The sequence below is a fragment of the Onychostruthus taczanowskii genome, unplaced genomic scaffold (genome assembly GCF_017590055.1).
Source record: "Onychostruthus taczanowskii isolate IOZ18803 unplaced genomic scaffold, ASM1759005v1 scaffold20, whole genome shotgun sequence".
NCBI lineage: Eukaryota > Metazoa > Chordata > Aves > Passeriformes > Passeridae > Onychostruthus > Onychostruthus taczanowskii.
Window position 1 is genome coordinate 10,683,242 of NW_024499240.1, and position 16,448 is coordinate 10,699,689.

General features: G+C 43.1%; 1 protein-coding gene across 1 annotated transcript in view; it reads right to left on the reverse strand.

The window, feature by feature from the left end:
- BMPR2 (bone morphogenetic protein receptor type 2) overlaps nt 1-10,192 on the reverse strand; it is a 105,777-nt gene extending 95,585 nt beyond the window's left edge. The window contains exon 1 of the mRNA XM_041403182.1: nt 9,956-10,192. Within this exon, the coding sequence (XP_041259116.1) occupies nt 9,956-10,031 (76 nt within the window). The 5' untranslated portion in view covers nt 10,032-10,192. The remainder of the gene's footprint in view (nt 1-9,955) is intronic.
- Between the last annotated feature and the right edge of the window lie 6,256 nt (nt 10,193-16,448).

A 16,448-nucleotide genomic window follows, 5' to 3' on the forward strand; every position in this document is an offset into this window, starting at 1 on the left:
ATGTTCTTTAGAAGGTAAATTTTGCTTTTCATCTGTTTCTTTACAGGTCAAACAAAGACCTGTTGCTGCTATTATCATGAGCACTGGCTCATGAACAGTGCAGCTCAGACAGAACTCTAGGGCACATTCTGGATTTGCTGGCAATTTCAGATGCTTTCTCACTTAGCCAGTGAAGCTTCCTTCTGAAACAGGGCATCCAGGAGTGAGAGGACAATGCACATTGCCCTGGTGCTACACACAATTCACTCTTCTTCACAATGGGTCTCCCGGTGTTTAATGAGAACCTTAATTAACTGCAGAGCTTTTTTTTTCCACCTATCTTCTTCCCTCGTTATTGGATCACAAAGTCTGTTCCCAGTTTTGTTTATACCACATTAAAAGCCCATTCTTTATTTTTCTGCATGCCTTATTATGTTCTCAGCTCAGCTCTTTTGTTGCCAACCCTTCTCCCACTCTTCCAAAACCAGTCAAGAAAATCAAGTTGCTGGCCATGATATCGCTTTGACGATATTTGCTTCCTTCACAATATTTGCAGACCTTCACTTCTTCAAGATGAAAGACTTTGTTTTGATGACTACTTCAAAGTACATAACATCTGAATAGTTGTTTCCACATTTAACTCTTCCATTCCTCAACAGAACTCAATGCAACATCCCTTTCAGTACATTCCCTCTTAAATATCCCTAGATTTCCTCGGTGAAGTGACTCCTGCTCACAATATTCTTACCAGTCTTATATATTATGGCACCATTTATTATTCAAGTGTCTTAGGACCTCACTGATATTTTCCTCTGCACATCGCAAAATAAGAATAAAATATTCTTACATTCTCCAAGTGAAACCACAAAGTTGTTTGAGTTATTATATTACTGTATCACTACTTTATACTATTACTATTACTGTATATTTTTATACTTTATACTATACTTTATATTATTACTGTATCACTTACTTTAAACAATCCCCCTTCTCCCCATTTTTAAAATTAATTTACTATGTGACGTCATGTTTAGACTGTGTATTCCTGTGCCCAAAGACCACACCTTCAGTTTTAAGTAGCTATACAGTCTACATACAGATTAGTAAAATAATAATTAGGGGGTTATTTGTTTTGCACACAAATATTCTGTTCCGGTATTTCTTAAAATAAGGGAAGCTAAATTTTCTGACAGGTTCCTTAATGGTACTACTTCTCTGACAGGAAACAATAAAAGACAACAAAGCCTCTCTATTTGCCACTTCAGATATTTCTAAGTCTGTACGGAAAAAATCAGGAAAAATATTTACTAGATTTGAAATTCTTGGCTAAAACAATGAGGAAAAAAACTGTGACCAAACAATTGTGTTCTGCTGCAACAGCATTAACTACTACAGATTAAATTTAACTAAAATTTAATTAGGTCAGATTCATCTTAGCATAACTAAAAGAGAAATTATTTAACAGGTCCTGATAGAATCTGGATGTAATTAATAAGTTTAAAGCTTACCCATCCCACAAAATAAGCCATTTATGAGGACTTTTTGGAAATTAAGAACGCCATGCAAACATTAAATTTGCTAATATTACAACATTAGGTTTTAGCAGCAGAACATACTGGTAGGCTGGAATTTTGGTAACATAGTGAGCGAATAAGGATACACACATATCCATATACACATGAATGTTTTACAATTCATCTTCACTGCATCTATGTCATACACATTAGAATTGAAAATCTGCATCTTTTCTACATGAAAAAGTTTACACAGATCCAAATAACACCGCAGTGGGCATGAGGAACGATTTACCCTACTGTTTCCACATCTTTTTTCACTCATTTAAATTCACTGAGTCATTCATGCCTGCCTGCAGAGCCGAGCAAGAATAGCACAGAAGGCTGGAACGAGTTCTTCCACTTGTCAGCCGAGCGGCGCAGCAGCGCCCGGAGCGGAGCCGTGCCCGGCTCCGGTTACAGCTCCCGGCCCGGGCCCGCCTGGCTATTTCGGTCCCGGCAGCTGCTCCGGCCGCAGCTCCCCGGCCCGGGCCACCACGGCCAGAAATAAAGGAAAAGAACTCCAAGCATGCAAACATAAGAAACCAACACCGTGGTGGCATCCAGACGAACTTCATTACAGGGTTCCTTTTATCCTTCTCTGATTGCAACTGAAATTATTTTAATTCAGAAGGCTTCTTCTTGGGCTAAGTGCCTGCTTTGCATATATACGACACCGTCTAACTAAAAAGACAGCCGCTGCAATTTTCCTACTACAACCTTAGTTTTCACCTTACTATATTGGTTTTACATACCATTCATATCTCAGACAGGTAAATATAATAAAAATTTATATTTAAGAACTGATAATAATTTTAAAACATCTTACTTTTCAGCAAAGTCCCTTCTCTACAAATAAATATAGAAAAATTATTTCTAGTGTTTAGGTTTTAAACAAATAAAAAGACTGACAAAAATTCACAGCATACAGCACATTATCTTCTGCAAAAAAATATGTCCACACCAAGATTTTTGCAGCTTGGAAGGTATAGGAACACTAAGCCTCCCAAAGAAATCAGCTTTACTGACTTCCCTCTGAAGGACAGCACAAAAGGATGGACGAATTTTCAAGTACATTCAGCAACGATCTGACTACAACAGAATCACTCCACTAACAAAAGCAAGCAGTTTTTTACAGTGGATAACTAAGCATACTGCTGTGAGATCATTTATTTAATATAATCACTATTAGAGAAAATAGCTTTAATGGTATCACAACCCACTATTTTTCCTGATACAAGTTTGTGAAGTCTAACAAAGGATTGTGGATTGATTTTAATTATTGGGAAATCTAATTAAGCTTCTTTAACATGGATGGTCTAGGAGTCTTGTATCAAGTATCTGCTGCTTTAATTGTAGAAATAAAATGTTTTATTTTTACCAGAAACCAAACCATACTGAGGAAATCTCATAAGGGAAAAAGCAAGAGCAGCAGATCATGTTTAGTCAGTTGTTCTTGTCCCTGAACTACATTAAAGCTTCTCACACCAGGTAAACCTGACCTTTGTGACTTATGCAGAGGGAAGTGCACTTCATGCCAAGAATGACGAGCTTGAGATGACACTGCCAACGCCCAACACTTTGATATTAATTAGGTGCCGCATTCTCCAATGTATAAACTAAGGAGCCCAATTAACATAAGTGACCTATGATCATACTTACAGCCATCTCACCACCACCAAAAAAACCAAAAAAGCCTCTTTCTTACCCATCTTTTCTTACACCCATCCTGCTTACAACTCAAAACAGTCAAAGGACATACAGTAGAAGAAGCAGTACAAATCTCAGCTTTTGGCTGGACATAACAGTAAGAGATTCTGTACTGACTTGTTAGTGGGGAAGGTAATGCAAGGTTCCCTGTACCACTGTGCCAATGTCATCATCTGCCACTTGCTCCAGCCCAGAAGGTGACAGTACATACCTGCCCATTACTCCTGCTTCAACAAATAACAAAACTACTTTTCATGAATTTCACAGACTGACGCAAGTATAAATATATGCATTACAAAAACATTCAAAGGGACCACTGGAAAAGCCTGATTACAGCACTGTTGAAAAGAAGATCATAAGGAAGCTTGATGTGTGGGATATCTGAACTACAGAATATACACAGGACAATCAGCTAAACGCAGTTTTGAAAGTGTGAAAAACAATACATACCATTTAAATTACTCATACACGCTGTGAAGTTCATAAATGGATGATAGGCATTCAGTAAAATGATTGTTTTGCAAGTTCAGTCGAAAAAATTGGCTACTAAATTGTCTCAGAAACACCAGTTGTTCCACAAGCAGCAAACTAATTGCCTAGAAATGTGACTCTTCTCCCACACTTCTTAGCCAACTCCCACATCTCCCACAGAAGGGATCCCTCATTCTCTCCCAGATCTCCTACAGCATGCCAAGTGAACAGGAAAAAAAATATTCTGTGCATAGTCCAGAGCAGTGGATGCACAAACACTTAAATCCTGGGCTGAGATATGCTCCTCTTTTCTCTTGAAAAAACCTCTACCTTGGAACTTTTTCCTCTATTCAGTTCCTAATTTTTCATGAAAATGGTAGCAAATTAATCTCTTGAGACTTTTCTCATCTTTCACATATGGTTGAAATTGGCTAGCAGATTACGGAGTTAGAGGTGGAGACAGAAGGGTTCACAGATGTCAGTCTTCTGGGTCCATAATGCTTATTTTTCCTTCCTTCCTTCTCTCACAGAATAAACCAAAGAGAGAATACAGAGTACTGAGAGATGCAAAAGGTAGACACATTTACAGTTCAAAACAAAACACACGATTCGATGCAAACTCAGTAAGGCAACTGACAAAACTGACACATCCCAGTGACTTGAAACAAAATGCCATCACCACCCAAAAGCTCGTGGTTTCGAAACTCACAAGACTGAGGGGAAAAGAGAAGGGTAAAGGCATCATCTGAATGACTGTGTGTCTCATTCATTCTCACAAGAAAGAACAGACATCTTCCAAACTGCTACCTATAACTATGCTTTCCCTCCCTTCCCAGTGCAAAAGGTTCATTCCACTCATTCTCCGAGCAAGTCTGACAAATGTTCAGACACTATCTCTGTCTGGCTGTCTAATACGCCTTGGTTCTCATCCCACAGCAAACCAGACCCAATCCTTCATCCTTTCAAAGCTCTCCTGTCCCAGCCTTTCTTCCTGCTCACCACACCCCCTGACTGACCTCTCCTATCAGATTCTCAGCTGCTCAGCCCAGCTCCCAGCTCTGCAATTAACACATTAACAGACATCTCCAGTCAGGAAAGCACCATCAGGAATCGAAGTTTTGGGAAGAGCACGGTTCTCAAAATTTTTAAAAACTGCAAAATTGCATTTTAAAACACTGATGGTCAACTCAAGGTTTTCATCACAAATTCCTGCAGCCGAGGTCAAGACACTAAGCTTAAACACAGGAACTTATCTAAACTGGTATTCCCTGGCAATTGCCTGTGTATGTACACTACCCTACATTTTCAGGTGGATTGCCACATATTAGTTATAGTGTATCTTAAACAATCTTGCATTATAAAAGAGGCAAAAAAAAAAAAAAAAAATCTACTACTGTTGCATTATGGAAAACATGATAATTAAGCACTGTAACAGGCCAGACTACCTAGACAGGCTGTGAAATCCCTCTTCACTGGAGATTTTAGAGATGTTAGACAGACATTATTATCTGTACTTACACAACCAGGCCAGGGAGGAAACAGAGAAACAATTTCCAGCCTTATGCTTCTGTGAACTTATGCTTCAGAAAAAAAAATGATGGAAAAATACCCAAAAAACACCACACCACCAAAAATCACAAACAAGTAAAAAACAATCAACCAAAAAATCGCCACAAAAAAACCCAAAACAAAACACCATAAAATCCACACTGCAGAAAATCAGTTTGCATACTGAAATGTTACGTCTTTTGGGGAACAGTTCCTGTATTTCACTTACTCTTAAATTCAAAATCAAGCAGTGAGTAGCTCCACTAAGTCTACAATCTCAATAAAGTTAATAGTTACTGCCTGTAAGCTATGCACAGATTCCAGTCCTACCCAACCTAAATCATCACCCAGCCTGTTTTATTCAGGGCATAAACATTTTGTTCCAAATGAAACTTTACACTCAGCTCGCAGCCCTGGCTATAAAGTTGTATTCTGCCCAGAAAATGACAGCACATATTCATAGCACAGCCAGACTGAGTCCAAACACAATGCAACTCCAGTACCATGCACTCTGTTGTTAGGAATAAAACATTTCTGAAGAACCCAATATAACTTTCTTGTCTCTCCAGTGAGAAAGGCAGAGAAAAATGGTATCTACCAAGGAAACAATGCCACTGACTATACAAACTACTGATAAATACTTAATGAAATATAAAAAGGAAGGGGAGCAACAACATAGAAGTCAACAAATATTTTTTTTACAGATATTTGTAATAAGTGCTAGGGAGATGCCATCAAAATAACCACTTCAACAAACTTCACTGTAAGAATAATTTCAAGAAATACAGTTACGCTTCCCTCTTTGTCCAGGGTGAAGCGATGAGGTTGGCCTGCCTTCATCAGAGGAGAGGCAATTGAGCCTTTTGAGGCAATTGAGACAATTGAACTTTTTACACATGGTTCCTTTGAGGGTGAAACCATTCACACTGGAGCAAGGTATCTGTGTAATGTCACAGGGCTTGATATTTGGGTTCCCTGGCCACCAGGTGAGCACAGCTTCCATCTCCTCACAGGCTGTGCCGACACTGCACAGTGCAGTATCCCAGTACTGAAGTTTGCTTGGGAACTGGAAGCACCTGAGTTAAAATACCACAGAGGCTCATACCTAATGGAAAAAAGGCTCTTGCCAGCAGGGTGAAGGGCTCTGTGCAGAACCCTGGGCCTGCACAGCTCCACAGTCTCTTCACACGAGCACACGGCCGTGCAGGCCCAGCCTGGCGTCCAGGCTGCACTCGTGCTGTGGCGATCCTCCAGGCACCAGTGCGCACCTCAAGCCAGCAGCCTGGCTCCCATTTCCCAGGCTAAGACTGCTGAGAGGGCTCCCAACACAAACAGAAAAATAAACAGAATTTTTAGGTTACATTTGAAAAAAACCATAAACGATGGGAGTAGCTCTTTTAAAAAGCAGAAATCAGGGTGCAGGTAAGTTTAAAAAAACCCATTGTTTAATATGCAAGATACACAGGGTCAGTTACTAATTTGACACACTGAATTAGAAGAACTAAGTTGAATATCCAAAGGAGATTATTCCTCATTTCAGCCAATTCACATTTCAGACAAATTATGTTGAGATACTAAAGTAACTTAAACGAGCAAGACAGAATTAGATAAAGATGCTTCAGCTCACTCATTTTAATTAATAATTAAAATTATCATTAAAAAAAAATTCAATCTCTATCCAATTCCTTTCACGCTTTAATTTTTGCAGCCCTGTTGAACCGCACAGATACAGAATTATGCAAATACTCCCAAAGATAAAAGGATATTCTGTTTGCTTTAATTTTCACCTTATATTTTCTGCAAATAATATACACATTAGACAATGGAATGCTGTCTACCCTGGACATGTATGCAGAAGGAAAAGTGGTTCAGTATTGCATATCACAGAACGTAAGCAAGTGAAATGAGGAAAGATTGTATCTTTAATATCTGGTCCATACGAACACCCAAACAAAATTATTTTGCAATACTGGGGAACAGCTCAAAGGTTCACCAACCACCTCTTCAGGCACAAACCCTCATGACTAACCCACCAGAATCCTCTACAATATAAAGACATATTTATATATGTCTCACAGTTCTAAACAAAAGATTTAGAAATACGTATTTCAAATGACTTGAAAAATAAAGAGCAAAGTGTTGCAAACCATTTTTGCCCAATACTGCTTTTTAAACCTCTGCCCAAGACTGCTGTCAGTAAAATGTCCTCACTAAAGCACTTCTCTTTACAAAGACTAATGCATTATTTAAATGCAGACTTATCAGATAACTGTTAAGATCTGTATTTTATGGAGAAAGCCAGTAATATTTTTCCTCCTAATAATCAGCACATATTTCTGCATCTAGAGCTAGTTCTTTATTATACCTTCAGTTAGAAAGGGGAAGGAAGAACCACCCTCTTGCTTCATTCATATTCCAGATTATGAGTGGAACTATCATCCACAACCCCACGGTAAGATTTTTTGTGTCATCTCCTTTATTCATTGTTTTATCTTCCCTTTCCTGTCCATACTAAGCCAGGTCTTTGTGGAGCTCTCTCCAGAGAGGTCCAGATATTCTCCTCCAGACAGAAACTTAAAAACCTGTTATCAAAATACTTTCCCCTGATGTCATGATTTTGCATTTATAGGCACTCAATTCTATACACTGCTGAGATATAGTATCTGTTCACTAATCAGAAGAAAGAATTAATAGGAGTTTCAAAGCTACAAAGGCAGCATTTTCACCCTGATGGGAGCATACAGTTCATACTTTGGGGGAGGGGAAGAGAAGAAAGAGTGTTGGCTCTTTCATGAACATAAAAGGGCAGAATTACACATTAGTGTAGCTTCCCCATGTATAGACATTTTTTTTCTGAAATGCAGTGTAAACTTAAAATCAGCCATTAGCTTCCTTAACTAAAGCTCAAATCATCCATGTAATTACTTTTACAGAGGATTATGACCAAGTTTTTTTAAAATGTGAATTGTTAAAATTTCACAATTAAGAAATAAATCACAATGGGAAAATAGGTTCCTATTCACAAACCAACCGACCAAGCGGGCATCGTTAATACCCTTTTAACAAGGCAGAACTAAAATACTGGGAATGCTGTTGCCAGGTCAGAATTGAAGTGAATTGGGTAAACCGTGCAAATGGGTTCTTACAGCACCTGCCCAGCCCTTGGCCTGGTACAAATCTGTACTGGCTCCTTCAGTAACCCTTCTTCATCAGGGCACAGAAATTACCAACTCACCGAAGTTTTCACAAAGGCAAAAAAAAGCCTACACTTTTTTTAAAAATACATTTGAAAGAAAAGTTGAGATGCTGAGCATTCTTGATTCATATGTGCTTTAATACCAAGATTTTTGACCTTCAGAAGTCCCTTCTCCCAGGAAAAAAAAAGAGGGGAATAAACCAAAAACACTCCTCAGAAACGACCACAGAGAGACGCTGCAGACATCCATCTAAAATAATGGCAGTCAAAGGTCAGGATGATAGAGGGAACATCAAGCTTTTCATTTATGAATCTTCCTGAAAGAGACCTCTTAGTAAGCACAAGCAAGAAAATCAGGGACTATAGATGTAGAAATTTCCTAAACATACGTCATTTACAGGATTTTCCTAATAATGGCACCAAGTATCTTCAACTTTAACAAATTAATTTTAAGACCTCACTGAAATATAACATGGAAACCACCATCAGCTTGTTGGGTCATCTTAGCAAGATTCAGCAATTTTCGTCTGAAGATTTACTTATGAACTACATCCAGAAGATCACAAAATATCACAAAGAAAAGCAAGCACTGCAGATTGGATCCTGATCAGTAAAACGACAGAAAAGTCGTAGGAGTCTTCCAAAAGTGCTGGAAAATGCATACTGCAAGAACAATTGGTATTGCTGCCTAACAAAGCTGGGTTACACTCGAAGGCTCCAACATGTTCATCTGTCACCGTGACAGAAAAGCAAAGGTTGCCAGACCAACACACATCTCTTTTCCAACACCCTGCATATCTAACACTGAGCTTCCAAAGGCAATTAAAAATAGTACTACAGTGTCCAAATATATGACTAAGGATGCTCTTAGCATTTCTGCTTCCAACTTCTTGTTATAAAAAATGAGTACCCTTCAAGACCTTTCAGCATTTCTTAATAGTGTTATTTTGTGTTCTATAATCACAAGTGACAAAAGAAATAGCTCCATATTTGCTTCAGATCTCTCCAGGGGGGAAAAAAATACACATTACAGTAATTCTGTTACAAAACTACAGCACATGTGTAAGGCCTCGAGAAGCACCGATGCTGATAAAATTAAAAATGGCTGTGCCCGAAGATCCCACAGCGAAACAGGCACAGCTCTGCTGACGATTAAAATATATATTAAAAATTCCTGCATTACCTTACAAAGGGCGAGGTATGCAAAACAAAAAGATTATATATATTTCCAAAACTGAAGTAAGTTATTAGACAAGAGATGCAGATCTAAGCAAAGCATTCTTACTGAGTGTGCAGGTCGAGCTCATTTACACAATAAAGCAGATTTTATTCCCCGAGACACTTAACATATCAGGATTTCAAAACTTTTATCAGGCTTCGCCGCTGAAATAGATGCACAGCACTTTGTAAGGAGGCACAGATGTGCCCAAATACCAGCGGACCCCACCCCCTTCCCGCTGCCAAAATGGCCAGTTCCTCGCACCCGGTGGCTACTCACCAGCCGCAGTGCCGAGCAGCAGGGTGGCACTGGAGAGCAGGAGCACCAGCACAAGGTGCTGCAGTGAGGCAGGCATACCTGGGCAAGCCACGGTTCGAGCCGGCAGGAGAAAAAAAATGGGGGGAAAAAAAAAAAAAAAGCCAAACCCCGAAGAGAGGAAATTCCTTCTGCTTTCGCACAGCCTTCCTTAACTCTCTCGGTTTACAATCCCGTCTGGAAGGGCAAATGGCAGATGAGAGGAGCCGTCTTCGCTCTTACTCCATTACAGCCGCCCGCCTTCATGCCTCGGGAGCCGGCAGCGCTCAGCGGACACGGGGGAAGCGCCTGGCTCTGCCTCCCAGCCCCGCGGCATCTCCCCCGCCGGGGAGGACGGCGGCACGCTCCCGACCCCGCTGGGAACCGGGCTATTTCCCACGCAGCTTCACGACATCGAAGAAAGCGCCCGGTTGGGAAGGGAACATATCCAGACGCGCCCACAGCGGTGTCAGTCAGCGCGGGCCCTGCGGGCTGGCCGGGGCGCGGAGAGCGAGCTACGGGCTCACGGCGGCGGCGCGTCCCATCCCGGCAAAGGTCTCTGTCCTCTGGCCGCCCCTCCTCTGCCTCACGCTCCGGGGAAGGCGGCGGCGAGGCCCCCTCTTCTCACGGCGAGGGCTGCGGCTGCATCCCGGCCCATCTGCCTCCCGCGCCGGGCGGGCTCCTCCGCGCTGCCCCGGCCCCCGCCGCAGCACCGACGCCACCCCCGGCCACCCCGACAAAGGTGGGGCCCGGGGCGGCGAGGCCCCTCCTCGGCGGCTCCAGCTGCGAGCGCGCCCGGCTGCTCTCCGCGGGCGAAGGCCCTTCCCCTCCTCCGCCTCCCGCCCCGAGTTTCCACAGCGCTGGGCAGCCTAGCCCGGCCTCCTCACGCCGCTCTCCGCTCAGCCTCTCCGCGCTGCCAGCGCCTTCCTCCCCCCGCGCCGGGCTCGCCGGCGAGGGGCCGCTCCGCCTCCTTCCCCTGCCCGCCGCCGGCTGCGGGCGGGAGCCGAGCGAGGGCCGGAGCTCCGCCGCCCGCGCCCCCTCTCGCCCGCCCGCCCCAACAGCACGGGCGGCTCCAGACACAAAGGGGAGTCGCTGCAGCCGCCGGCCCGGGCGCCCGTCCCGCCGCGCCGCCCCCGCCGCCCGGCTCCGCCCCTCACCATAGAGGTGGCTCCAGGTAGGCAGAGCGGGGCCGCGGGCGGAGCTCCGCTGGCTGAGGGAGGGGGCGCGGGCCGAGGGCAGCGCCGCGGGCTGGAGCTGCGGGCGAGGGGCGGCTCCGTGAGGAGGGGAAGGCCCCGCTAGACCTTCCCGGGAAGGCCGCGAACGGCCCCCCCACCCCATGCGGGCTGTCTGTGAGAGAGGCTGTCAGGAGGGAGGCGTGAGCTCAGGATTCACAAAAAACGCCTGTAACAGCAAGAAAAAAATGTGTAGCAGTCTCCGAGATTGCGTCATGTTTGAACTCGGTGGCCTGCCTGTCAAACACCCGGAGCTTCTGCCTCGCCCTCGGGTTCAAGCCCCCGTTATCTCTGTCCCTGTGAGCTCCCCTAGGAGCGCTGGCCGTACCGCCTAGTGCTCTCCCTCGGTGAGCCCGGGCAAGTCACGGAAACACAGATCAGTTAGGTTGGAAAAGACCTCCGGGATCATCGAATCCGACCTGTGACCGACCACCACCCTGTGAGCTAAGTGCCGCATCCAGTCTTTCCTTAAACACCTCCAGGGATGGTGACCACCACCTCCGTGGGCAGTCCATTCCAATAGCTTTCTCTGAAGAATTTCTTCCCAATGTCCAGTCGGAAATCCACTCGGCTCGTACGGCTTCAGCCATGTGACTCTCTCAAGCAAAACCATTATCTACCTCTTAAATTAAAGAGATTTTATGATTTCAAAACAAAGATAAAGAGAGCCCACTCAGCTGTTTGTATGCTTTAAACATTGCTGTGTTGCACGGGACCAAAGAGATAAATTGAGGGCAGCAGCTGATGGGAGAGCTGTGACTGGAATGTAGTGTCTGATGTTCTGGCCTAGCAAGGCTCTTTCAAACAAGTTTTACTGGCTGTTGCATAGAAAAAAGGTTCTTAAGAACACCCTGCACACTGAAGGCACCTTCATATCAGGGCAGCACTAAAGGTTTGATTGTGGGAATTGCTTTTCTGTGCCAAAATTCCTATACCAGTTTCAAGAGTGGACTACAAGTTCAGAAATCCAATTCTACACATCAAAATATTGAATACTACATAAAATGATGTAGTTGCAAGTCAGAGTCACAATTTTAGTGGTAATAAAAGTTTTCTGCACAATTCCATTCCTCTTCACAAGCCATAATGGATGAAATATATGTAATCTGATACCTTGATCATCAAGAGAATTAGTAAATAAATTGTACTAGGATTTTCATCATTGTGATGCTTTCACCAGGGTCATAGTTTGACATTCCTAAGGTCAAGGTGAATTTACACTGATAGTTATAAAATGTTTTTAAAGTTTCCTACAGTATTTTTACTTCCATTCTGTGCAGATCCAACGTGGATATTGGTGAGACAATAAAATATAGAATCACAGATTGTAATTTGTATTGCCACTTTCCAGAATTGCAACCACATGTTAACCACAGTATCCTTCCTGTTATTTGTGAAATGTGAATGTCAAGAAATAACTTTCAGAAGCAACACCAACACCAACTCTCCCCCCTCGACAGCCAGAACAATTTTACCTCCAGGAGAGGAAAAAAACCCCAACACTGAATATTTTTCTGCAGCACCGAAATCCAGTGTTTTTTTCTGGTTCCACAGACACCAAACTATGCAACACACCTTCTGCCCAGCTGTATCTACCAATAAAAGAAGCAAGATCCACTTTGTTCAGAGAAAACAAGAACCTTGCCACGTGGGTTGCACAGCACTGCCACTGTTTAGATGGTGAAAGAAAATTACTGTAATTGTTTATGACGTGTATGAAAACCTGCTCAGCCTGAAGTAAATGACAGAGGTCTCACTTGTTTCAGTGAGAGTTCTAGTTTTGGCTCATTAATTAATACTAGGAGTTCTTCTCCACCAGAAATTGTACAAAAATATATATTCTGGCTTAAAATGCTTTTATTTTTTTCTCTCCACAAAACAGATTTGAATTTTATTCTGTGTTTTCCTAAAATGAAGGGAAAAGACATGTCATTTTTAATACAGTTATTTCCTTTTAGTTTCACAAAAAACCCAAACCTGATCAAGAAAACACCCTACTGAAGGGCATGGGGCTGTGCAGCTGCTTTGCAGGAGTTTCTGTCAGGCCTTGGACTAATCTCACACGCTTGCAATCACAGCAGTTGGCAAGAATTCCCCCTCCTTCCCTAAGTATCTTGAGTCCTGTAGATGTTCCCTGCAAGGGCTGGTCCCTCCTGGCCCGCTGTGGCTGTGAAGGCAGGGCAGGAACTGCGGCACCCCGGTGTCCCCAGAGCTGGCAGGGCCAGGAGGGGCTGACCCCCACACAGATGTAGAAAGCAATCGCTGCTGTCTAAGCACAGAAACAGCTTCCTTTTCCCACGGTGGTGGGAGGAAACCAGAGATCCAAACTGTCACAGTCAGGCTCACTCATTGTTATGTGCTTGGACAAGAACATATTTATAATTCTTCCTGTGATATTGTTGTATCTGTAAGCTAGGATTTCGTTCTCCTAATATTCAGCAACACCAAGTAAGACCTACAGAAAAGTAGTCAGGATAATGAAAAATTGCAGAGCTGCAGGGCAGTAAATCTGGGGTGCAGGTTCAGGTAAAGATAGGGCGGAGACAAGAGAAAACACGTCAAATTTACCAAGATTTAAAAGCCAATATTCTGACTGAAGCACTGTATTTCCATCAGGAAGAACTCTGACCAATGAAACAACACAACTGAACTTAGTGGAGATAAGACTGTTCAAAAATATGAAGAGGAAAGGCCTTAGGAAGCAGATGGTCTTTTGCAGCTGTGTTCACTGCAGCCAGGCAGAGAGGCAAGGCTGCCCCAGCAGCATGGTCACGGGGCAAGGACGAGGAGAGTGGCAGAGAAGTGGCAGAGAAGCCAGAGTCTGGTGGCTGGAAGCTCCCCAAGATGCGGGTCAGATACAGCAGGGGACGTGTATCCTGCCCTTGGCTGAGGGAGTCTGCACAGCACAGGCACAAACAGCACGTGGGGGTTGCCCTTTGCTTCAGTGAGACGCAGAGAGGAGAAATGCAGCTGATAGGAGGCTCAGGAGTGTCCCGCTCTGGCTCACACTGGTGCAGACACAAACATGTTGATATCACTGGCAAATTCAACACTGCACGTAAGAGAAATTAAACATGTCCTTGTTAGCAGCATCTCCTTTAAACAACACACATCTTTATTTTTAATTAACTGGAATAAGGGAAACTATTTTCATGCTACCAAGAGAGTATTCCAATCAGTGGGAAATAAGATGAACAAAGAATGAAGAAAACTGAAATGAACTATGAAACAATAGCTTGAGCTTCATTTCTTTTCAGAAAATCCAATGTTCAGGCACTTTAAAAAGATTTCTCAGGGTAGGTTCACTGTTATCCAAGAGTTTTTCAGCGCTGATGCAATATAACTGTTATCATTGTTAGGACTCAGGGGACTGTTCTTTTTGACAGGGCCTTTCATGAAGTCAACAAATCAGTTTAAAACAAGCCATAAATTATATTTGGCTGCCTGTCAGCTTGGCTGGGGTGTTCTCCCAGCGCTGCTGTAAGTGTTGGGGAAAGAATATAACAACAAGTCCAGATATTTTGCTTTTAGGGGATATTTTGTTCCTAATTTAAAAAGAAAGCATCCCCCTAGCATTGACTCTGATGCATAAACATATGTTAGAACAGCCATCAAGATTTTTACAGACTTCCCTACAAATAAATACACCCATTCTGGATCCTAAGTGATAACTTAATAAATAATGGACTTGGTACAGATCTCCCCAACAAATTCCTGCTACTCATTTCTAAACTAGGGAACTGTCAGCAAGATCATCACCCCAGTCTTGCTCCTGTAACTGTATGAGAGGTGGTTCCTGATAGATGGGATCCAAGCCTCCTATAGCTCTCTAGATATTATTAACATCCTGAATTGCAGCCAGAACTCACAGAAAAGACAATAGTGTCTACTTACAGTCTGCTGAGTGAGCAGCTACGGCTTCAGCCAGTGCAGCCAAACAAGTAATCACACACAGACGTCATTACCTTTGGAAGTGTTTGGTTACTTGCTTTATTTGGATTTTCCCATCAGTGTCCAATCCTGCCTGCTCCAGGGTGGCATTAACACACCCTCATAAGTCCCCTTGGAGTCAGGGCAGGGAAGGTGGCTGTGGGAAGACCACACTTACAGGGAAGCAGGCACATACGCACAAGGAAAAACTATGAAACCTCTGGAGACTTCAGAAGCAATCTGAGCACAGAAGTACCTTCCTCAGTCATGGACATGTTTCCTTGGGAATAGGGAAAGGCACCCTCTCCTTCAGAGCCTTTTTACAAACTACCAGCAGCACTTTCATCTTGTCTGAATTGTTGTTGGGTTTTGCTCCTTTTCCGGGGCTTGGTGTTATCTTGGGAAAACAGGTTCTGCAAAGGAGGGAGAGAGGGACACTAAGCCTTGGCTGAAATCCCAGAGAAGTCCTTTATGGGGTAAAGTATGTTTCTTTCTGTTCTTTCTGACAGGCAGTAAAAGCCCTATCCACAACGATCAGCCTGTCCTGCCAAGATGTGAGAGTGGCAAAAGCTCCTGTGGCATCACATACCTGACAAGGCTCTCATGCTCCCAATTCTACCAAAAGCCTTAAGGAAATGGCAAATCAAATTCCATGCCTCAGAGGGAATTAATTTCCCCTCTAGTCCAGTTAAATAATCTGTGCCAGACATTACTTTTGGCCTTTAGACTCATAAAAATCTGTCTGAAGGCTGTTATGACTTCATTTTTCTTTGTCTCTGAGACAAAGAAAAGAGCACCTACTGTTGAGCTTTTGAAAAAAACCCCAAAACATTTATGACTAGAACTAGTAAGTGTTTTCAGATCTGAGTTTTTCTAACTCTACCAGGCTGTTGTGTAATCTACTACAAGGTGAACCACACTGTGCAATGAAGTCATGACAGTCTTTGACACCAACAGCCTAAAGCAGAAGAGAAGTTTTATGGCAGCTTTGTTTACCTTTCAATAACAGACTCTTAATAAATTGAATGCAAAAATTAATTGCACCACTCTTGTGGCAGTCCCCTGAAAGATGTATTTTGATGTTTCGCTTCTTTTTTTTGTGCTGGTCTCACATTCCCTGATTTTGGTGTAGCAAGTGGTTTCCTATGGGGAGCCCATAATTGCATGATCAAAGGTGTGAGGATCAAGCCTGGAAACATAAAAGGTGGGTGTGGGACAGGTCGGCCTTGGCTATGCAAGGAGAAGGAGGAGGAAGATCCACACTGTGGGATAAACAAAAGGAGTATTCTGTCTCTAAAAGGATTAGCAGTGAAATA